This window comes from Podarcis filfolensis, assembly GCF_964270895.1.
Source record: "Podarcis filfolensis genome assembly, chromosome: 3".
Classification (NCBI taxonomy): domain Eukaryota; kingdom Metazoa; phylum Chordata; class Lepidosauria; order Squamata; family Lacertidae; genus Podarcis; species Podarcis filfolensis.
In genome coordinates, this window is record NC_139606.1 from 44055496 (window position 1) to 44079818 (window position 24323).

The window sequence follows — 24323 nt, forward strand, 5'->3', positions numbered from 1 at the left end:
CCTCGGGTTGCGAACGTGATCCGTGCGGGAGGCACGTTCGCAACCCGCAGCGCCGCGTCTGCACATGCACGTGACACGATTCAGCGCTTCTGTGCATGCACAAAGTGCAATTTAGTGCTTCTGTGCATGCACCGAAACCCGGAAATAATCTGTTCTGGTACTTCCGGGTTCGGCACGGTCCATAACCCGAAAACGCAACTCGCAGCGTTCACAACCCAAGGTATGACTGTAGTCTTAAGGAATGACAGCAGCAAATACAGTCCTTTCACTGCGGAGAGTTCCATGGTGATTGGGGATTCCTCTCCTGGTAATGGGGGTGGTTAGAAGATGAACAGTTTCCTTCCTCTTCTGCACCCTGTGATTGCTGGTCCCTGCTTGTTTCCACCATAACTGCATAGAATTTCTTCTGTTGCTGCAAGTGTATTTAAAAAAACAAACCCAAACACAACATGCAACTGTTACAAAATAGGTCTCTTTATAGAAAGTTGTAGAGGTAATCATCATTATAAGAACAAAATGGGTTTGCCAGGATTATGGAGACATTTGGGAGATATTTAGCTCAAAGCCTATTTTTACAAAACTTTTGATGTACCAATAAAGGACTCCCAGGAAATATTTTTATTGCTACTGTATTTCAAAATAAAACTTCAATTTACAAGTTATATATATATATAACTGGCATGAATATTAAACTCCCACAAATTTGTAAAAAGGTATCTTACCATTTTTTCTTGATTGTTTTACTCATTTGTTTGCAGCATATAGAGAAACTAACGGTACATATCCTACCCAAGTTCACACGTAAAAAGTGTCATTTTAAATAAAACACAAATGGGTTTATCAAAAGTTCATTTCCATCAAGAAACATGACAAAAGTGCAGAAAAGTTCTGTTACAGATACTTCTTAATATGAACAACTGGATAAGATAAACAGTGTTTTGGCAGGAGGCTAGTGTGGTAAAATCCATGCCATCCAGTACAGCAGTCCCTTTCATCTTCCAGCTATGGAACCTGATGAAACCATTACAAGAAATAAGAAGTTTTACAAGTTAACAGTGGTTCACACAGTTCGGCTACACTGGCATTCTAGGGGTGCCATTAGGAGTGGCCCTCTTGGTCTTCTGAATTTGGTTTTGATTCTTCCGAGCTTTCACTGCTTTCATTCTCACTTCAAATACTTCATGTATGGCCTTACGGAAACAGTGGAAGTTGTAGTCTATTAGTCCTAAAGAAAAGAACAGAAATGTTCCGTACTCAAACTGCCATTGCAACAACACAATTAAGTAAACTCTTTTCTGTGGTATGTACTAAAAGTAGAGGGCTAAAATCAGATTTCTCTCTTAAACGCAACAATGTAAGAAAGCTGTAAACGAATACAGAAATTTATGTACAATTTACCAAGAACTACACATTATTTTAAAATGCACCATTGCAATGTTTGGATTTAAGCACTAAGCCAGTAACCTCACTCAAAGTTAATGCTATAAAGCTCTCTCACTTCCCTAAGTAAAGAGGGTACAAATTTTAAGTGGTTTAAATCTGCTGTGTTAGCCCTTTGTTTTTCCAGGGATTCAGAAGTCATGTGATACTGAAGCCACAAAATAATGAAGACCAGCCAAGTTTTATGAAATATATTTTAAGTTGAAATACCTCTCTATGGAGACTGAAGTCATGAAGACTAAGTTATTCTATGCATACATTCCCCACAGCATTTGGAGAGTAAGTATGATGCAGTAAGTTTCCAAAAACAAAAGGCAAGGAAGTTACTGCTGCTTAAGTGGAAACTCTTGTGTGTACTTGTGTATTTAGAGGATGGTAGGAAAATATAGGAGTAGAATGAGAGGTGAATATACAGTGGTACCTCGGGTTAAGAACTTAATTAGTTCTGGAGGTCTGTTCTTAACCTGAACTGAAAATGACCAGATATATAATGTAACAACATGAATACATGGCTCCAGCAACTTTAACAGAGGCTATAGCAAGCCCAATGATCAGCTGTAATACCTCCATACCCTCTGCATTCTTTACTATAGTTTTGTCACAGCTTGTTCATACGGAATCACAAAGACAAATATTTAATTATTAATTGGGAACAAGATTCTGAAGGATTTTTAAACTTTCAAAATGAAGTTCAATACCTTTTCTCTCAAAGCTTTCTTCTCTGACAAAGCAAACTAGCGCCAGGAACTTTGTCACTTCCTTTAAATAAAGGACTGTTGTGTTGTTCAGTTTTATTATTGCTGTTGATTCTTTGTCGTAAGGAGTTCCTGCTCCATCTGCTTTGAGCCTGAACAGCAAGACACAGGTGATGTTGGAGAGAAGATAAATGCTGTGATTTTATCTTCCTGAATGAATACGTTTTTATTTCTGCTTTCAAGTCTATTTAAAGCAAAATATGTTCGAGACAGATATTGCCAACCTTTTTAGGCCCGTGGTAACATTTACAAGCTGGAAAAACACTTGTGGGCAGACCCTCTCCCCTAATCAAGCACACACCACAACCCATTCCATCAAATGCTTCTTTCAAGTCTTAATTCAGCAGAGGAAGAAGACTCTTTGGGTTCACATGCACCTTTGGGTGCTATGTTGATATTCCCTGATCTAGTGTGTAAATATCTTATTCCAGCTCTATTTTCAATGCTAGGCTGTTTAAAAATTTGCAGTTAAAAAAAATAAAAAATCCTGCCATGTATTTGATGGCTTGCCAGGGATAAAGTCGCTTATGTCTCAGCCTCAGTGAAATTATCACTGATTTTATTTACATGAAAATTACAATGCTGCCCTTCTAGTGACCAGACCTGTGTGTAGAACTCGTGGTGCATTTTAGGAGCTGTTACTATAATCTCTGATCTATAATATTTTGTATACACAAGTACCCCCCAGTTACATCTGCTAACTGGCTCCTGTTGGAAGACCCTTGGTTTCTAGTTAAAAAGTGCTGTAGATTAAACAAGACTAAGGCAAATTCACTTAATCTTTTCTGCACCCAAGCCTATTCTGCTCTATCAGTTGTAAAAGCTTTAGAGTTTCAAAATCACTTTTATCTACACACACATAACTCTGATGACCTTTCTCTCTCACACACACAGTGTGTGCTTTTGCAATTAAAGGTTTTTTCTATCCTGAAATAACAGCAAGCTAGAAGATCATTACTGCATATGAAAGAAAAGCCTTCTAATCTTATTTGCATTTTAATTGTTATGTGACTTTAAGCCTTATAGGTTGCCCAAGACAGACAAGCACAAAGGATGGCGTAAGAGTACTTTTTGTTGTTGTTTCTTTACTCACCCATAAATGCAGGAGATGTCAATGACAACATCTATCATATCACAGCTGAGCTCATAAGTCTGCATGTCCACTGGGGTACTGTCTGTTGCAATATAAATTTTACTGACTACATCAAAGAGAAAGGCTTTCTCAATTCCAGAATTCTACAAGGAAACAGGAAGAATATAGATTTCATTGAAGGAACCAAGTCTTTGGACGATAAAGATGATGTGCATGAGACAATAAAGTGTGCATGAGAAAAGAAAAGCTGGTGAAATATGGTATTATAAAAATAGTCTTAGTGTAATTCTTGGGCACAGACCAACAGAACTCACATTGCTGTGTCCCACTGAAAGTATAACTTGGTGTTTGAGCTGCAATCCTAACACCAAGCTATGCTGAACAGTCCATCAGAACAGTGGATACAGTTCTGATAAATATATGGGCTTGTAACAAGAATCATAGAGACCTAAGTTACATTCTAGCAAAAGTTTGAAATGAATTGTTGTTTACAAGCAAGCGAATGTTTTCAAAGTAATTCCACGTCACTGAACAGTTTTTATTGGCATTTATTCTCATATACCAAGTATCCTAAACAACACATAACGCAAAAATGAAATTAAAAACAAACAAAAACAGTGTTTTGCAAGAAAATATACAAAGGCTCAGGAAATACATATACAAAAGAACAACAACTATTTACCGAGATAAAGATGTTAAGCAAGTTCTCCAGTGTTGGGAGCTGGGGGATCAATTTCTGTACCACTTTGCTAAACGCTTCAAATATTGAATGGTCGTATATGCTTGTTAAATAAAAGCTGGAAAAGGAAATAGATATCAGTGTATCTCTCTGGAATGAGCAGCTCTGGAAAGTTTGTAGACAGAAATGAGGCGTTATAGTGCTTCCAGACAGGAGCTTGTGGAATTAGGGCTGCCCATGCATGCAAGTTCCCCCGCCCCACCCCCTGCCTGTGCTGCCATCATCAAAATGCCAGCTCAGACTCTATTTAATTGGGATTTCCCCTTACTGTGGAAAATTCAGCAAGTAAAAATAATCCATTATACATCTGCATGCACTCCTGGTGTAAAAACTCATAAGGAAACTTCTTTTGATGGGCGATCTGACACATGATGTTTCAGTGAACAGTCTCTTATCACCACACCTGTATTTCCATTTGCTCCTCACCCAAGCATAATCTAGCACTTCTGATGAGTGTGCCTATTTTTACCATTTGCTACATGCTGAAGTCATGTTCAAATTGCACACCCCACCCCTCCGCCAACCCTGGCGAAAGCACAGGCCTCCACTTGGCGAATTGTAAAACGTGATAACTGAAGCTGGTATCCTTGTGAGGTTAGCCATAACAGGACTCTCATTCCTCCCTGTTTGTAGAATCTTCTGAAGGGATGCTCTTACAAGAAATAGGGTTAAAGTGCCATCTGCCTACTATTGAACGACTATGCCATCTTGTGTATTACTTGAGTAAATGGTAAATTATATCCTCAACAAGTTTATCTCTTAAGCCAGGGTGGGGAATCTTACTCAGCGTGAGGCCCGGGTTCTCTGGAGGGCTGCATTTGGGCCCTAAGCATCAAGGGATATAGTTTGACTATGCTGTTAAGAGTTTTCAGGATTCAGGTAGTACATACAACCAAATATATTATTTCCCCATGTCAATTATTGAGTATTCATTTTAAAGCTGAACATTAGTCAATTTTGGGCATAATGCTGAACTCCAGCCTAAAAAGCTCGTGATTTCTAATTATTTGACCACTGCAACTCTCAGTTGGCCATACCACTGCTGTGTCACCCCCTTTCCCCTAAGATTTTACAAAAAGGTGGCACATGTGCTTGTTCAATATGTGAGGCATACTGCTTTTTTCATTCTCCCCTGTCCCCAAAGCAGGCTTTATCAATTGCTTTGCTCTCCTCACCTCAAGTGGATTTTTTCCAGCCCAGCATCTGCAAGGTCATCATTTGCCCTCTGATGAATGTCTCTCTGTGTTTCAATCTTGTGATCATCAGACAAACCATCTACTTTGTGGATAAATATTTCAAAGTTTATGTCTGGATTCACTTTATATGCTCTTGTCACAGTGAGATGCAATCTTGCCAAAGCTTCCATATAGTCATCCTACAAACCAAAAAATAAACTGGATAAATGCTTTGCTTTTGTAAATCCAATTAAGAATTAAAGTGTCTAATCTTTACTTCTCAAGTTTTTAAAGGGTGGGTTTTTTTACATCTTCATAAACAAAAATCACAACGTGAAAGCACTTCAGCGAGTTATCAAGCACTAAATCTTAGCAACACTCCTACATTTTGAATCTTGTTTTTCCTGCCTGTCTCTTTCACCTTCCCTTATTAAAGCAGCTGTTTTAACAAGTACAGGTCACTTGCTTGTTCCTTCTGTGTAGTGTTCACTACACTAGTTCCTTCTGTGTAGTGTTCACTAAGAAATAGGACACTTTTGTGATGGTAGTTTTAACTAGGCATGAGGGATCATCCCATTTCTATTCTGTGTTAGTTTCGCATGCTTCATTCATAAATCTCAAGCATTGTTTTAGTATGAGTTAACTCTTATAAAAATTTCAATTCTACTACATGTATTAGTGTTTCAGATAATACATAGAGGTGCAAAAAGCATACTAGGTCTAATGTCATGATGAAGTCTACATGCACATAACAAGGAAAGCTAAAATAACAATATTTACACTATAACAATGAGAACTCAGGGCAGGATCGATAGAGCTGCTCTTCCACTCATGCTTGTGTGGGCGAGGGAGATCTGGTTTTTGCCAAATCTCTTGGATGTAGGCCCCTATAATACATATCACACTACTCCACAGGGTCCCTCAGAATCAGCTTTTGAGGTGTGTGAGCAAGGGGCTATAGTGTGAAGGGGGACAGAGGAAAACTCTGCCTCAGAAGGGAAATCCTGCTTGTCATTCTCTGGATCTTGCCTGTACTAACGAGAGAGTCAATCACATTGTGTGTTGCTATTCTTATTGGAGATGTGAAGGCCCAAAGAGAAATATCAGAAAAATTGGGAATGGGGTGTGTGAGAAAGGTATTTTTATGGCTCTTCACATCTCTACTTTTTACCATCCATTCTACTGTTGGGTGATGTTTGTGTGTGCAAATTTAGGGTATTTGGTCTAAGCTAAGATCATAACCCAAATCCTTTCCTTACCTGAGAATCAATAACAAATATCAGTGCTCCGGTGCCTCGGAAAATCATCTCATAGTCAAAGGTAGGGTCAAAAAAGTCAATTTGCCCAGGAAAGTCCCATATCTGAAAGTTAACAAAGGAGCTGTTGGAAACATCCTCCCTGCAAATCTTATTAGTGCTCTCCAAGAAAAGGGTTTCATTCGGTGACATTTTATGAAACACAACTTTCTGAATCGAAGACTTTCCACTTCTTCTCAGTCCCATTAGCAGAATTCTTGGCTTGACTTCAGTACTAAAGGGCTCATTGAAATCTAGAACTGAATAAAAAGAAAACATTATTTGAAAAAATAACAACAACAATAAAAACAGGTGTTTATTTGCAACCAAATTCTAACACAATTTCAACTGATTTTACTCCCCAATCCTACCATTTTAGGATTCCTTCCTTTCCAATGCCAAAGAGATCAAGCTTTAGTTGACTGATCTAATGACTAATTAACCTCTGCATTTCCCCTTCACCCTACCCACCAGATATTTTGCCAGCAACACCTGCTGGTTCAAAAGACAACTCACCTCCCTTAAAGAATAACGTAAGCTACTGATGGTGAAAAATGCAGAAGACCCTCAGAATTAGTATTGCATATTGTAAGCTGTTACAATCACAGGATTGATAGTTTTATTACTTAATAATCAATCAATCTATTAAAACTTTAGTTGACTGATGGGTGAGGGAAAACGTGAAAGCATTGAGACTTATTGTTTTTGACTATTTTTGTTCTGGGTGGTTAGTATGATAGTGAAAGGAAGTAAAAAATATTAAATGCAGCCTTTTCTTCCAAGAATACAAGTTGCAGCTTTTTGTTTTCTCTATTATACCCTCTCACACTTTCTTAGTTATCTCAGAAAGGCACCTGTATTGGGGGTTTCGAGGAAGGCTGGTACAAAAATATTCAAAATAAGTAAATAAAAGTATTTCAGGTATATTGAAATGGACAGTGACCAAAGAAAAATATGCATTGCTGTATGTGACATCTGGAATAATTAATGCTATATACTGTAAGAGCTCCCAAATACCCAAACAAATATGTAAAATGGAGCAGCATAGCTTCCTCAAGTAAACTAACATGGGTGTTATGATTCAAATATGCAGTACTTAATTTAAATCTTTTTGAAAATTAATAAGGTTGTATTATTGTATTGGAATGCAAGACAAGATACGGTAGTAAGAAATCCCTTACCACTGTATTTTTTCAATAATTAAGTAAAAATCTTTTAATTTTTTTCTTTAGTTACCATGGCCTTCTAGTAAATGTAATCTTTTGTTTAAGATGTTGGTGTTGGAATTCAACATCAGGAGAGCCACAGCAATGTAGATCTTAATTCCCTGCCTTGTTCCTGATGTAGGTCTTCACTCCCTGCTTCTTCCCTGGTGGGGAGGGGCACAATTTTGTGGTTCATTTTAGGTGCTAAAATGTCCTGGGCCAGCCCTGGCCACAGCTTCCCTTATCCCTGCTTTATATGGTGCAGCATTCAAATATTCAAACCTTTCTACCACCTGCAGTCTGTAGGAGTATAACCCAGAAAGAACAGTACCATGTGCTATTTCTGTACATCCAGATCAGTTCTGAAAGGGAGCTGTGAAACATGAGATGGCACATATGCTCACTGAATCATGGGAGAAGAATATTAATTTTGGAGATGAACACCTATTTCAGAGGCCGCTACACTGCAAGTAATATTTGTCATATTCCCTTTTCTTTGAAGGAAAAAAGAGCACTCTTACTAGAACAAGTGCTCCTTAAAGTAGTGTCACTGGAAAAGCTATTTTGCTTATAAATCCACAGATTGTCAAATGTGTGTGTGTGTGAGTGAACTATACAGACTCTATAGAAGTATAAACTCCTTTGTACAAAATACCAACAATGCTTTCTATGGATTAATGTCAAAAGGACACTTTGAAACATAAATCTAACGCTTCCCTCAAGAAATCCTAGAGTCTGAAGCAATTTTCTATCTTTTCCCAGCTCTGTAAAACAGAAGAAAATGTAGCCAAAAAGGAAAACAGTTTGTGTTATGCACAAAGCAACAGGTGGCAGAACAGCCTATTATTTTTAACACAAAAATGTAGGTAACCATGGTTAACCCATTAGGAGGAAAGAGGGTTTCTCCTTTTAAACATGCCTATAAAAATACCCTTTCTATACCATCACACCAGTGCACACAATGTCATCAAAAATATGCAGGCAGACCCTGGAGCAGAGCCTGGTAATAAGGGAACTGACATTCACAGCTGCAAAGGAGCTCTAAACACTGAGCCCTCTACAGCTGTTGCCTTTTATGGGCCTGAAGTCTGCCTTCCTTATTTCCTTAGATCTCCAAGTTTGCATCAGTAAAACACGTGCAATTTGTAAGAGACACTGGATATCTGTACCACAAATACCAATAGGAAGTACTTTATTAAAGCTTATCCCTCCCTCCAGATACTGTTTCAAGAGTTTGACACATTTATTAGGATAGTTTTCTCCCTCTGCTCTTAAAACACAGGCTGAACCCAACCTCCCGTCTCCAGCTTATTTCCCCTCCCCCAACTCAATGAACTTAGTTTTTCTTTCCTTTAGTTTCTCATTGACGTTTCATCCCATTGCTCGTCTACATAAGTTTCCTCCCAGCTTTATACCATCTACAATTCACTTCTGAAGCAACCCATACAATCAGCTGCGCAGCCACTTATGTTTTTATTTCCATGCTCTCCCAATGCTCTCTACCTACCGTATTCCACTGTCTGTCACATGCCTGGACACCTCCTCCCCGTCCCCCCTTGTTTTCTCCCTGTTCTTCTTTTCCTGTTCTTCCCCACAACAAGACAGCCACAACAGACAGTACTCTAAGTGCCTACTTGTTCCTCTCCCCAAATGCTCACTTATTATTTGGACACAAAGTCTAGATCCATAAAACTATCTACAAAGAAAGTTTTAATGATATTTTTATATTGGTCTGCTTTTCTGTATTTTTGGTGCTGGCTTCTGCGTTACATATGCTAGATTGTATTATTTAAACAATCGTATTTTTCTATTTGATTGATTTTTTTCAAGCTGTCAGAGGACTTGGCCAACGGGGCAGTCTATAAATGTAATAAACAATAAAATACAAAGTTAGATCTGACTCTAGCCAATCAGCTACTTATTCCTCTTTCTTACATCCCATCTCATACTTAATTTCCTTTGGAAAAACAATGCTAGGTGTCATGCGGCAGTTCAGGTTGTACCTTTGGACCCGAAATCCCCTTTCATCCTGATCTCAGGTATGCATAAGCTAGAGGTGGGCATTCAGTAGCAAGGTAAAAGCTGCATATGTTGAGGCCCTCAATGGCTACTTACAATTTTCTGGGTGGGATCTACACCATGATATTGAAAACATAAACTAGATGCGATGGGGGAGTAACGCCCCCCCCCCCATAAACTAGACCCTGGCTCACATTAAATATGGTGCACCTTTATATTTATGCAGCAAAAAAGAACCATGCATAAAGCTGGAGTACCATTAGTGTCTTAAGTGTTTGTGCTGTAAGCCAGGAGACTCCTAGTTTGGGGCTACATACACAACATACATTTAAACACATCTACCACCACCCCAAGAATCCTGGGAACTTTAGTTTGTTAATGTTGCTGAGAACTGTAGCTCTGTGAGGGGGTAAACTACACCTGCCAGGATTCATGTGTATATGTAGCTCAAATCTCTCTAACTACAATATGGCTTTAGCAAGTCTCACCCAACGCTTACCAAGATAATGAATGTAAAGTGCTCCAAACTTTCTGAAGTGATATACAAAAATATTTCTATAAAAAGCACGAGAAATCTATCCCCTCCCAAATCTAATCCTCCCAACAGATTTCTCATTGTCAGGTGCCATCCTAAAGATAAAATACATCTCTCGCTGTCCGTTTCATTTCTCCACTGAAATTACTGTAAGCTCCAGCACACCCCACCTCAGTGACTAATGCCATAATCACACCTCTCTTTCAGTCTAGTCGTGTGTTCCAAATCTCTGTAGTCAAACTCCAGGAAGGCTTGCTTCTCTTCCAACCCATCTCATTCCTAGCACCACCCATTCATGCTCCAAATTCTAACCCCACTCCCAAACTAACGTCTCCAACTCCCAAACCTGATAAAAGGTAAAGGATCCCTGACAGTTAAGTCCAGTTGCGAACAACTCTGGGGTTGCGGTGCTCATCTCACTTTACAGGCCGAGGGAGCCGGCATTTGTCTGCTCCGCAAACAGTTTTTCTGGGTCATGTGGCCAGCATGACTAAGCCGCTTCTGGCGCAACGGAACACCGACACCAGAGCAGCGCACGGAAACGCCGTTTACCTTCCTGCCGGAGCAGTACTATTAATCTACTTGCACTTTTGGGTGTGCTTTTGAACTGCTATGTTAGCAGGAGCTGGGACTGAACAACAGGAGCTCACCCTGTCACAGGGATTCAAACCGCAGACCTTTTGATCGGCAAACCCAAGGCTCAGTGGGTTAGACTACAGTGCCACCCACGTCCCAAACCTGATACCACCTCCCAAATTCCCTCCTCTGCCCCAAAACTCTTTATTCCAAATGTTGGCCCTGAGACATCAAGTACCTCTGTTTATGTTTACAGTGGTACCATGGGTTAAGAACTTAATTAGTTCTGGAGGTCCGTTCTTAACCTGACACTGTTCTTAACCTGAGGTACCACTTTAGCTAATGGGGCCTCCTGCTGCTGCCGTGCCACCGCCAAGCAATTTCTGTTCTCATCCTGAAGCAAAGTTCTTAACCCGAGGTACTATTTTGGGTTAGTGTAGTCTGTAACCTGAAGCGACTGTAACCTGAAGCATCTGTAACCCGAGGTACCACTGTACTTGTAGCCCCATGTTCTAATATCTCTCCTTCAAGGCCCTCACTCCATACTCTACCCAATTCAAAGCACAGCCTTTCCCACCCCAGAAGTCTTCCACATCCCCACAACCTTATTCCCACCTCTATTTCCAGTGTCTTGAAAACTGTTGTACTTGTACACCAAAGAGAATGAAAGGCTTCTATAAGCGGGGCCAGTCCAGGACATTTTGCTACCCAAGGCAAAGGACAAGCACAGACGTTGACTGGACTTTGGCAACTGAATTCCACTTCCAATACTGGTAATGGGACACCATCCTCTACCACATCCAGGGGCAGCAGGCTAACATACAAGCTTCATGGCACACAAAGCTCTGTCCTCCAACCACTATCACCGTCTGCACCCATTCCCCCATTCTGCTGTACGGACGTAGCCTGTATGAGACCCTTTGCAATCTGCAAGAATCCAGGATCACTCAGCATTCACTTGGGCAGCATGACGAGACTTTGGTTCTGTCTCGCCAAAAAACAAAGCAAAGGGAAAACCCCAACCCAGTTCAACAGGTTAGGTGTGGGCCGGTCCCAGTATTAGGCAGAGTGAGGCAGCAGATACTGGGGAGGAGGGTGAGTCAAGAGGTCAAGGTAATGGAAGCTGGAATAGCTCTGTCAGTAGAGCACGAGTCTCAGTGTCATGGGGTCTCAGTGTCATGGGGTTGAGCCCCACATTGGGCAACATATTCTAGCATTGCAGGGGGTTGTACTAGATGATGCATGTGGTCCCGCCCAACGCTACAATTCTAGAAGGCCTCTACGTATCAAGCCGCCTGATGTGCCCCCTAAGCCCTCCTGCAGCCCTCAGGTGTGGTGGCAGGCGGAGTGCCTTTCAGTATATCTGCCAGCCCAGTCGGAACTGGGACACCACCTTGGCCCTCATTGCCTCGGGTAACAAAATGCCTTGGGCCACTCAGGTTGCTGCTGCTGCTTCTGTGGGCAGAAAGAAAGAAGGGGGGGTGTAGCATGGCCATAGCCAATATTTTTGTGGGGGGGCAGGACATTGTTGAGGGGGGATTGATCAGTTAAATGTTTCTATTCTTTTACTTGATGGGGAGGGCAGCTGCCTCCCTCTTTGGCTATGCCCATGGCATGCAGGGCAAACATTATGGGTGCAGTTTGTTGCTCCCCCTCCCACTCCTAGGGGCTGAGGTTCCCCAAAGTCCATAGGCATTGCCATTCAAAGGGTGTGTGTCTGTGCGCCCGCGTCTTGTGATCGATTACGTAGGGCGGAGCTTACCTGTGTCACTCACAACAATATTTTATCCAAAGTGGGCACCCCCGTGACCCAACCCCGTTTCCTTCCTCCCCTTTCCCAGCCCCGCAACTCTCCCCAGTTCTCCCGGGTGCGCTGAACGCCGCCTGCGCGCAGCCCGGTGGGTTCCCCCCTCTCTCTCTGCCGCTCACTCCGCCCCAAAACAATGGGCCTGGCAGTCACGAGGCCGCCCTTTCCCTTCGGGGCAGCGGCGGCGGCGCCGAGCTACTTACACGCCCCGTCCCCGCCGTTCTCCGGGTCGCCGTCCGAAAACGATCCACTCCCGTCCCCGTAATCAGCAAGCCCCACGATCTCGTCTTCTTCCTCGTCTTCGTCGTCGTCTTCCTCCTCCTCCTCTTCATCTTCCTCCTCTTCCTCCTCCTCTTCTCCCTCGTCCTCTTCCTGCTCCTTCGGCTTCCCCGGCACCTGGCTCATCCTGCTCCCTCCCCGGGCTTCTTGCCCCTTCTCCGAAGGCAGACCCCGGCCGGCCGGCCCCCCCAGCGGCACGCTCGCCCCGCCGCCGCCGCCACGAGACACCCCCCCCCCGCGCCCCTCGAGGCTGCCTCTCGCCTGGGACGCTGACCTAAGCTGCTCCCTTCCCTTGTATTTCTTCCTCGCCGCCGCCGCAGTTGTCAAAGGAAAGTCAGCCGAGGCCCTGCCGTCCCTCTCAGAGGAGAGAAACTGCGTGACCCAAGTCACCTGACACACTCACACACACTCACTCACACACACACACACACGGAGTAACATAATAGTAGACGCCGAGAAACGAGAAACGAGCCACTCGAGGGAGGGGCCCTACCAATGAACACGCGCGCGCGCGCACACATACTTTTTAAATAGATATAGATAGATATATTAAGGATTCTCATGCCACACGGAGGGAGGGGCCAGCGTTGAATTTGCGAAAGGAAAGCCGCGGCGTTTCAAACAATGTTTCAAAACACACCGTCCCGCCTCGCCCCAAAATTAGGTGTTTGTGCTCTTTGTATGTAGTGGGACGGCTGCAGTGGTGACTAGACTCGAGAGTAGTGCAGAGTTGGGGATTTTTACAGGTATACCTTTTTCTTTCTTTCTGTAACACGGTGACATGACAGGATCTCCCAAAAATCCTTTTTTTGAACAGCTATTAAATGTATGGGTGTCGCTGTCTCCTCTTGCATTTGGTATCTGAGCATGTACAGAGTACTTATGTCCCCATTAGCTTACTAACACATCTGAGGGTGAAGTATTCTGGTCAGATTTGAGCGCCAAAATCCCCCTTTTAACATACAACTGCAGTCCTAAGCATGCTTACCAGGGAGGCAGGCTGCAATTATACAGGGTGAGTCCTTTAAAAGAGGCCCTGTGGATACAGAGTACAAATGTTCCACGGAGCCTCTTTTAAAAGACTCACCCTGTACATGTGTATACCCACACCCTTCTACCTGGGAGTAAGCCCCATTGAACTCGGTGAGGCTTATTTCTGAGTAGACATACAGAGGATTGCACTGTCAGTCTCACAGAAGGCAGCAAAATTTTACCTGAGGAAACCTTCAGGGAACCACACTGCAAAGTGTCTTTTGAAAAGCGCTGTCTTCTCAGTATTAATCCACAAGTTCAAGCAGTGGCATTGAATAAGCTGGCAAGACAGGGACAGTAAAGATGAAAAGTGCACCCTTGAAAATTTGCAGACAAGTTTAGTCAGGTAAGATGCTTCGGAGTGACTGGTTTACATTATACAGTTATGGATGCACAATCCTGTGGCCAGTAAGCAATCTGTTGCTTCTGAATGTGCTTGTTGACTCATGATTTGTAAGCGATAGGAGAAATCCATTATCCTCGTGACCAGATGGTTCATCACTTCAAAAATATTGCTTTATATGTTCTGTTACTGAGCTCAGGCGCTTGAAAACAAATACAGTGGTACCTCGGGTTAAATACTTAATTCATTCTGTACTTAACTTGAAACTGTTCTTAACCTGAAGCACCACTTTAGCTCATGGGGCCTCCCGCTGCTGCACGATTTCTGTTCTCATCCTGAAGCAAAGTTATTAACCTGAAGCACTATTTCTGGGTTAGCAGAGTCTGTAACCTGAAGCATATGTAACCCGAGGTACCACTGTATAGGCAAGGCCTGCTTTTTTGACCCAGACATACACCAGAGGGCAGAACCAGCCCACTGATGCAGCGGGGTGAAGCACTTGCCTCAGGTGGTGGATGAACTTCCGCCACCACCAGAATGCACCCTCTCACTGGAATGCCTCCTAGGGTGGAGAAGATGAGCCACAGCACCTTGCAGAATGCCTCTACTCTCACCCAGTTTTGGGGTGAGTGGAACACCGGCTGTGTGTTCCGGTGGCAGCAGAAGTGGTGGTGGGGAGAGTGGTGTTTGACCTGTGGAAGCATTTTTTGCATATTCAAGTCAATCACTGAGTGATTTATTTTTTTCTTAAATTTGTGCTGCTCCTTTTGCCACATCTGTTTTCCTACCCAGAAAGTCAACAGCCAGATCCTAAGCATGATTTTTTTTATTATTATTATACTGAGAAGCAAGTCTCACGGTGTTCCATGGGACATATATTGTGATGAAAAAAATTAGGACACGCGAGTCAAGGAGGCTCAGACGAATTCCGGACCGTGGCCGCTAGATGTCGCTCACCAACGCCCATCTCGACCTCTTGACTCCGCTCTCTGAGCCGCAGATCTTTCTCATTTTGGGCTGTTTCCAGGTGCGGCCGCTAGATGGCAATGCCGGAGCGGATGGTGAACGCAGAAGCCTCCCCTGCCCCACGCCGGAGAGCAAAGTTACCTGCGGCGTGCGTTGGAGCAGGATTTCGTAGTAACTTTGCAAACCCTTTTCACGAGGGTGGAGCAAGGGAGGACCAAGCCTAGCGCTCCTACGAGGGGCAGCTGGAGCGGCAGAGATTCCCCCACCTCCCCGCTTCCTACAAGCCCATCGCTTTGCACGGTTTGTTCGTCCGCCGAGCTGGGATGTGCGTAGCAGGGCGCCCTGGGAGAGAAGAGAAAAGGTAGGTATTTAAAATATACATATATGCATTGCATTGAGCGGGGAGGGGAGGGTTATCCCTGCATACAAGACAGGGTTCTGCAGCCAAGTCTCCTTCTCTTGCACCGTGTCTACATTTTGTAAACAAGCAGAAGGAGGGGGGAATCTTTGAATACAAGAGCTATCTGTAAGGAACTCCTCTGTTTCTCTCTCTATTTCTCCCCACCCCCAGCTCCGGTTTCTGTGATTGTTTGGCCGCTGCAAGTGTTGCCTCTTCCTCTCTCGCCCCTCCTCCTAATCTCAGAACCTTCCAGGGCTCAGGTCTGAGCCAGCGTTAAACCATAACACTGCCTGGATATGCCAATGCACACCCTGGCTTATGTAGGAAGGCGAGAAAAAAACATACAAAGAAAAAAGCAAGACGGGAGTCTAAGCATAGCCAGAGTGCCGCCGCCTTCTCCTTACCAATCAGAGAAGCAGCAACAGCTGGCCCAGGTCACACCTGAGATTAGGAGACTCAATTTACAGCAGGGGGGGACAGAAGCAAACGGGAGTGGGTCAATAAATGTGTCTCTTACCTTTGCACTGTAGTTAAACACATGCAAAAGTTACAGGTTCTACTCTCTCTCTTCTTCATTTCCCCATCCAACCAAGATTAATTTAATTACAGCCCAAGGACTCATTCTAGCCAGACAAAAGCACTTGAGAACCCAAAGCAAAGGCTAGTGAGGGTTGAGGCCGAGGGGACGCAGCCCAGGAAGAGAGGCTGCATTTGGCTCCTGAACCCGGCTTCCTCATTCGTTGACTTGTAGGTTAGACTTCATGCCTTCCAGACTGAGCTGAGAGTCTAATCCAGCCAGGTATGCTCCAAACTTGATGTGGAAAATCTAAATGGCCACCGTAGGAGTAATTCTCCTGCAAGCCTCATTGAAATAAATGGGAGCTGTTCATGTGCAAGATACTCAGCTCCTGTTCATTTCAGTGCGATTTGTGAAGGGACGTTACCTGATGCATTGGTCACCTCTCTCTTGTCTCTCACTAATTAATGGCACTCCAAGTCTGCTACCCCTACTTGCCTCATGGTAAGCCCTTCTGTCATCACCTCTCATTTCCAGAATCCCGTCACCTTGATTTATTTAAGAAGAAAACACATCTCATGCTACATACTTTCTCTACAAAATAGGTGCTTCAGTGGAGGGTATTATAATGTGTATCCTAAATGTAAGTTGTCAGGTGTTGACTGCCTCACATGTGGTTTCCCTCCTGCCCCCCATGTATAAATGCACTGGGAAGCGGCTTTTGAATAATCTCCTGCATTTTAGGAAATTTATGAAGGTTTCTTAATTGTGAAATTAACCATATGTTATTCACCAACAGACTCTCTCTTTTAGTTTAAATACTTTTTAAAAAAAACCTGCATTCATTCCAATTATAGGTAAACTTGTCACAACCAGTTCTCATTAGAGACAAGTAAGAATGAAGACAGAATCTGTTAAACAAAAACTTGCATTGAGCAAGTTTATTATTATAATTTGTGTCCTTTACAACACACTTTGCAAATTTATTGCAAGCACTGAATTAAAACACTACTTTTATGCTTTTACATATGCAGAAAAATGGGATTAAACTATTTTAAAACAAGCTATGTAAAGGTGAAGGGACCCCTGACCGTTAGGTCCAGTCGCGGACTACTCTGGGGTTGCGGCGCTCATCTCGCTTTACTGGCTGAGGGAGCCGGCGTACAGCTTCCGGGTCATGTGGCCAGCAGGACTAAGCCACTTCTGGCGAACCAGAGCAGCACACAGAAACGCCGGAGTGGTACATATTTATTCACTTGCACTTCATGCTTTCAAACTGCTAGGTTGGCAGGAATAGGGACCGAGCAATGGGAGCTCACCCCGTCGCGGGGATTCGAACCGCCGACCTTCTGATCGGCAAGCCCTAGGCTCTGTGGTTTAACCGACAGCGCCACCCGCGTCCCTTCAAAATAAGCTATAGTGGTTGTTAAATATAGTAGGCTGTTACCTATATTTTATGGTGCTTTTATACGTATATAACACACTTGGGTAATTGTGTAATTTCAGTGATTCACTGTGTTGGCCGAAGACAGTTACGAGAAAATAAAATTAACTGTTGGGTGGGAGAGTTCCTATAAGGAAGTGGAAGCTTTGGCAGAAAGTTACTGTTTGAATAGTTAATGCTGATTTGTGTGCATTTCAGTATTCCATTTGCAAGGTATAACACCTTGCAAATACAGTGTATTAAAATATGACAAGATATTATCTGTTTCCATAGCTGTATAAAGAATAAAGCTTCCTTTCTTTTTGTGAATTGGAAATGACAACTAAGCACAATCGTTAGCATGCCCAGTCCCTGTCTTGCTGCTGTGCCACAACAGCTCTGCATATATCCATTTCATACACCAGATGTTTTAAGGTTCATGCCCCCCATCCCCCTGTTCAATATTGGCGGAATATTTTCAAAGCCACACCAAACGTATTCGCATAAACTTTGACAAATGTGTGTTGAATCAGCCTCTGCTTTGGCAGTGATGGCTCTCTTTATGCAACTTAACTTTCAATGCAAGTTTTCTCCATGTTTAACTAGATGTATGGTTGGTGACCATTACCTGCAAATTCAAAAAGTCCTGATCTTCTCCACTGCCTGCCTTAAAGCATGTAGCAGCCTAGTCAAGAGGGCAGGATCCTCATATCTCTAAAATGCAGTTATCTATGCATTCCAAAACAGTGCCTGTCATCTTCTTATTGAAGAGATGAGTTGCAATTTGCTTCAGGCACTTTAGAACAGGGCTGGGCTTAGTCATTTAAGCTTTGTGTTGAGTATTAAAGTAACACAAAGTACAAAGCTTGATGAATATTCAGGTAGATGTAGAACACCTAAATCTATTAAAAACAATGGCATATTCTTGAAGCACCCAGCTCGAAACAGAACATAAAGAGTGATAGAAAAACGGTGTCCTAGCTAATGTGATTACCGTATATGCTTGTACAAGATAAACCATTTGTAGATTTATTACTTAGGTGCACAGAAGTCATGCCATAATTCAGTACTAGGGAGGGACTGAACATTCTAGTTACTTTCATATGCAGTGAAACATATAGTAGGGGTGGATTGCAAAAAAGAAGAAGAGAATATGTGGCACTAACTTACATTTCAGGCCTCTGTTTTTGTACCAAAAACATCCATATTAGATTACTAGCATTGTGTCTCTTGTATTATTGGCATCCCCTTGAGGCAAAATTTAAACCTAGGATGAGTTGCGACTTGAAAAGGAACGCAAATCTTGGTGCTAGAATCTGTTTCTTAGTTGTTATCTGTTTAATTCTTTAAAATGTTTCTTACTCTCTTTTAATGCTTGAGTTAATGGTGATCCACCAAAATATCTGTTCAATGCATCTACTGTTTTTAGTTTTAAAAAAATTTGTGACAGTCAAAAGGAAGTAGCAAACTGCTATTATGCACAGCTTAATTAATAATTTCTCATGCCTCCCTCAGCTGATGAGAACAGGAATCATGCCACCTTAGAATTAATACATTCTGTGTATATGTATATGTATAATCAGTTGAATTTTACCAAACATCTGTAGGCTGATTTGCATACATCTCTAGTTGTGTTCCTATGGAGTGCCAAATTTGTGTCAAATCCCCCACCCTCACTCTGCGTTGAGACCTACACCAATTTGTCCCATGCAGACAGTAGAAGAGTATAATTAAATTCTTGAGTTTTTGGCATGTATTATAGTTTCTGCATAGTTATTTCTATCCCAAGTCCATCAATAGCAAGATACACTGGAAGGTTTGATGTGCCCAGAGACATCCGTATGCAAAAGGATACTTCTGCACACAGGCTCCATGATTGGTAGTCTTAGATATGTCTCAGGCCAATATTTTTTTAAAAAAATGCCTGTGAAAAATCAGTTAGAAAGTCAGCATTTGTTTCTTTTCAAAACAGCAGACTGTAATCTAATTATTCTTCCTTTTGTTGATATAATCCCACACTCCGTTGCCCATTTCTTCATTTGTGCTAATAGGGCATTGAAAATAAAGCATTCTTCTCTTTCAAAATTGTCACATTGTCATTCTGCTTCGTTGTAAAGGGGGGGGACTCTTTGTATGTGTTGTTTTTGTTGATATTGATGATAATAAGCAACTGGTGGTGTAAAGGGATCTAGATGAACAAGATGAAATAAACTGAAGGATGTAAGATATTTTTACACTCAGCATTTCTGCACATTTCATTGTTATTTGCATAAACTAGGTATGCAAGGATTGAATTTAATGTATGGGGAGGAATATGCTATTCTCTGAAGTAGGTAGGTTGGTTGGTAGTAATGTAATGTTCATGACAAACAATGCCCATGTTTGTTTCCTAAATTCTGTTGGTCCCTGAGTTATCATTGTTTCCTGCAATAAAATGTATCATATAGATGCTTGATCCTCAATCCTCAAAATTAAAGCTCAGAATGCCATTTGACCTTAGGTTTTGCCTTAGGTATGTTAAGATACAAAACAAAGGTTTTACTGTATTAAAGTGTTACAGGCCTTGAGAAGAGAGTTGATACTGTTCTCTTCCCCACTTTACAGTCAGTGTTAGAAACTGAGTTATGAAAGCTAGGAGATAATTGTCACTTTAAACCTAGGTTATGGGCACAACAACAGAATGTCTAGGCGCACTTTTGTATAATGAATACAAAGCTGAAAATGAATGAACTGCAGCTAAAATATAACATAATATATTTTTCACATGGTCTAGTCCTTCTTGTGCCCAACCCCCTAATATTCTTAAGAAGGTCTCTTCTCCAGTCTTCAGAGCGGAGCTGAAAGTGGGGAGGCAGAAAAAGGTCCTCCTTTCCTTCCACTCTGCAGTTTTAATCTGAAATCTTAGGTGCAGTACTGCGCCCAGAGCTCAGAAACTGCTCGCCCTAATGAAATTCCCTGTTGCAAAATGCGCCTAGAATGATGGGAGTTTCAAACACTGTTTGCAGTGCTTTTTCTGTATTTTAAACTTTATAGAACATTTTTTTTGTATGCTTCCATTAGAGGATTCTGAAAACAAGCATAGATTTGCAGTTACTGTCAGTTCAGTGTGTTATGTTGTACTGTACAGTACTTTGATAACTTTCTAGAATGAAGTTTTGTGTGTTGTCATTTAGTGGCTGAATTACAAGGTAGTTCTGTCACAGGGAAGCTTGAACTCTTGTAGTTTGTTGATTTCCTTTCTGCTAAAATTGTCAGTGGCAAAAATGCATTATAAGTAATGACAACATTATTATTTACGTATATTGCAGGGCTTCCTTTAATACCTGGCATCTAGAAGATTTTAAGAATGATTGAATAGTGTGTGTGCAGAGCGAAACTACTGTTAAGACAGGTTAAGCTTCAGTGAATTTGTTTGAAGGGCACAATAGGAATTAACTGTGTTAGCTGTGTTATACAAGGCTTGTAGCGGACGTAATTCTTCAAAAACTTTTCTGTCAGCAAGACCAATCATCGTTCATGTGTTTGAACTGTTTCCGGAAATAACTACACAACCTCCCTCCTGCTCTCTTTAAACTGACCTTTCTGAGTGTACAGAATATTTCCTGTGAAAGTATTCTAATAATTGTGATCACAAAAAAAAGTTCTAGGATTGGGGGAATAAACTATGTTTGTTTTAAGAGAAGAGTAAAATTTACTCACCATCAAAAAGACACAGAAATTTTAAATTAAGGAGTGGACCTACTCTTGCAGCATGTAAATAGTAAACATATTTCCTTTTTCATGTAAAATAATGTGCTTTTACATTCTAAATCTTTGCTTCTGGCAACTGTCCTCTTCTGAAACCTACTTTGAGTTGTAGAGCACAATTTTGTGAATGTTCCAACGAAAGTGAAACAAGTAGTATTGGGGCATAATACTGCTGTCTTCTGCTTGTAAATTTTAACCATTTAAGCCTGTTGCAGAACCCTACCCTGTGTATGCTGACTCAGAAATGAGGGACTTCCCCTCCTCTGGTTTTGCTAATTTTGAGGTCTTCTCATACTGATACAGTTGCTGACAACTCTGGGGTTGCGACGCTCATCTCCCTTTATTGGCCGAGGGAGCTGGCATACAGCTTCCGGGTCATGTGGCCAGCATGACTAAGCCGCTTCTGGCGAACCAGAGCAGCACACAGAAACACCGTTTACCTTCCCGCCGGAGCAGTACCTATTTATTTACTTGCACTTTGACGTGCTTTCAAACTGCTAGGTTGGCAGGAGCAGGGACCGAGCGATGGCCTGATACAGAAACAAGTGCCCTAATGCCTGTCTGTCCCCAGTTTTGCATATTCCCTACAACTTTGTGTCCCCTTTCCTAGCTTATCCTTACAAGTTTATGCCATTCTTTCTCAACTTGAATGAAAGCAGTTAGCCCAGTGCCCATTCTTCTGATTTGTGGGTTCTCTCTACATAACAGCATTCTTAATTTGTGATAAAGTAAGAGCAGGTTTATAATTCCTCTGGCTTTTGCAAACCGAAAAAGCCCCTACTTCCAGAAGCCTGATACAAATAGTGTGTTTGTATGGGGAGAGGGGAGGCAGAGGAACAAAGAACAAAATGCCAACAGTGCCTTGGAATGAAGGACATTATCTGTGAAGGATCTTGTAAAACCAGATCTTTTCACCAAGATACTAAATCTTCATTCCTGAGCCCTTTTGCTGCCTTCTTCTGACACAGGGTGTAAGTGGATGTTAATAGTATTCTTGTGACCCTTTCTGACCTCTTTGAATCTGCCCCCAAGCGCTAGCTGTCTTTTGGTGGAGAGCAAAGTGGGAGAGGTTTAAAGCTACAGCTACTGAGATGTTGCTGAATTAGTGATTACTGTTGGCACAGTTCAAATAGGCACGAAACAATGTTGTTTACAGAAGAGGAAGAAATGTTCCTGCGCTGGAAAAAAAAAACCCTGCAATGTGCATTTCAAGAGTGGGAGGGGGGAAAGGGACCTGGCAGGGTGAAGGGGATAAGGATGAGAAAATGAGAAGCTAAAATGAGACTGAGTGGACGTGAGTCTAAATTTCTGTCAGAGATTAAGATTTAAAGGGGGGGGGGGGAAATATGTGTTTTCAATGGGTAATTGTAAGCCTTATAGTGTACATGTCTACTTAGAAGTTATTCCCATCAAGTACAGTGGGATAGGATTGCAATCTTAATGTCTCACCACCATCAGAGTTGAGGCAGTCACTCAGGGAAAAGGGAATACACTCCCTAAAGAGGTCCACATGGTGCCGCCTTTGCTGTGTGTTAAGGGTCAGGGTTAGGAACTTTTAGGTGCTAATCATTACTGAACAATCACTTGAATTTTATCTAATGAAAACTTGCATAAGGGGAACTTAGCTTTTCCTGGTTTAATGTGTCACTGTGTGGTGTTTATTTTATTTTGCTGTTCAATTTGATATTTGTATTTAAAATATATTCTTTTTTATCAACATTTGTTGTGTGCTACTTAAGAAAATTTTGCTTATAATTGAAAAGTCCATTATAAATTTTAAATCAGCTGTATAAAACAAAGTACTGTATAATAAGCGATAAGGCCATGGGGTGTGTGTTTTCAGATCACCCTTTGCATGAGTAGTCAAAGCATGCCCAGCTGCATTTTAGGCTTTTTGGTTGTAGTGGACTTATGGCCTTCCATTTGTTGTTGTTGTTTACATTTGTATATCACCCTATATCCACAGATCTCAGGGTAGTTCACAACATAAAATCACAAAAACATGAAGTACATAATGAAAATAAAAACAAGAACAACCCAATAATCCCCCAAGTTTACAACATGGTCTGAGGTCAGGGAGTTGTATCTTTCAGCCCTGATTATGCTTCAAGTAATGACCCAAATAAGGATCTTTGGCGTGAAAAAGCGTTGATAGAAGTTATTAGTATTAATTATATGATCCCAACAAAGATATTGTTTATATTCTTTACAGCCTGTTTTGCATACAGCACATAGTTAACGTAGAAAAACATGTGCAAGGGAAAGAGGAAGTACAGTGGGCAACCAAAGTTTATAACAATAAATGCTAGTCATTTATGCCAAAAGCTTCATAGAGATTTATTTGTTTTGAAGCAGTTTTGTTTGTCGACTGCAGTAGTATGGAAGGGAGCCCTTAACCTGTCAATTAAGCAAGCTTGCAAATATATTTTCCTTACTTTAGTTTAAAGGGACATGCAGCCCATGGGTTGACCAGTATAATAAATTATGAAGTTGTTCAGAGCAATCTTGCAATGAGGTCAGCATGCAAAGGGCATGGGCATTCTAGCCAAAGTCATGCAGGCTCCATTGGTTTCAGTGGGAACGACTTGAGCACACTCATAACTCTCACTCAAATCAGTGGGCTGCAAAGTGCTGAAATTTGGCTGGCTAAACAAACCTTGTGATGCAATTCAGCACTTTTCACATTACTTTCTATTTGTGCTGACATATTATCCTCTACTGCCACGTATTGAGATTGCTGTCCATTTTGGGGTCTTTTATTATTTTCATCTCATGGAAAACATTACTCATAACAAACAATATACAGTGGTACCTCGGGTTACATACACTTCAGGTTACATACTCCGCTAACCCAGAAATAGTACCTCGGGTCAATAACTTTGCTTCAGGATGAGAACAGAAATTGTGCTCTGGCGGTGCAGCGCGGTGTGGCATGGCGTGGCGGCAGTGGGAGGCCCCATTAGCTAAAGCGTGTTCT

The 24323-nt window shown here is 41.9% G+C and overlaps 2 protein-coding genes across 9 annotated transcripts in view; one reads left to right on the forward strand and one right to left on the reverse strand.

Annotated features, from left to right (window-relative positions):
* Positions 1 to 453: 453 nt before the first annotated feature.
* RRAGD (Ras related GTP binding D) lies at positions 454 to 13414 on the reverse strand. The gene is made up of 7 exons (XM_083608408.1): positions 12843 to 13414; positions 6462 to 6757; positions 5203 to 5402; positions 3971 to 4085; positions 3289 to 3431; positions 2139 to 2287; positions 454 to 1225 (listed from the first exon to the last, which is right to left on the reverse strand). Exons 1-7 carry the CDS (start codon positions 13042 to 13044, stop codon positions 1074 to 1076), a joined length of 1257 nt encoding a protein of 418 aa, XP_083464534.1. The 5' UTR covers positions 13045 to 13414; the 3' UTR covers positions 454 to 1073.
* A 1888-nt stretch (positions 13415 to 15302) lies between these two features.
* Positions 15303 to 24323, forward strand: part of ANKRD6 (ankyrin repeat domain 6) — a 64413-nt gene continuing 55392 nt past the window's right edge. For 2 of the 8 annotated variants that reach the window (XM_083608297.1, XM_083608298.1), the window contains exon 1: positions 15333 to 15620. The gene's annotated coding sequence lies outside the window, so the exon portion shown is untranslated. Of the gene's footprint in view, positions 15621 to 24323 lie in introns of all 8 variants that reach the window. The other 6 variants (XM_083608289.1, XM_083608291.1, XM_083608288.1 and 3 more) reach the window with 5 other exon arrangements.

Coding starts and splice junctions, on each gene's coding strand:
- RRAGD (XM_083608408.1), bottom strand. CDS start 13,044: ATGAGCCAGGTGCCGGGGAAGCCGAAGGAGCAGGAAGAGGACGAGGGA. Junction 4,086..5,202: donor CTGGAAAAAATCCACTTGAG/GTGAGGAGAGCA, acceptor TTCCTTTTCCAG/CTTTTATTTAACAAGCATAT. Junction 1,226..2,138: donor AGAAAGCTTTGAGAGAAAAG/GTATTGAACTTC, acceptor TCTTTTCTTTAG/GACTAATAGACTACAACTTC.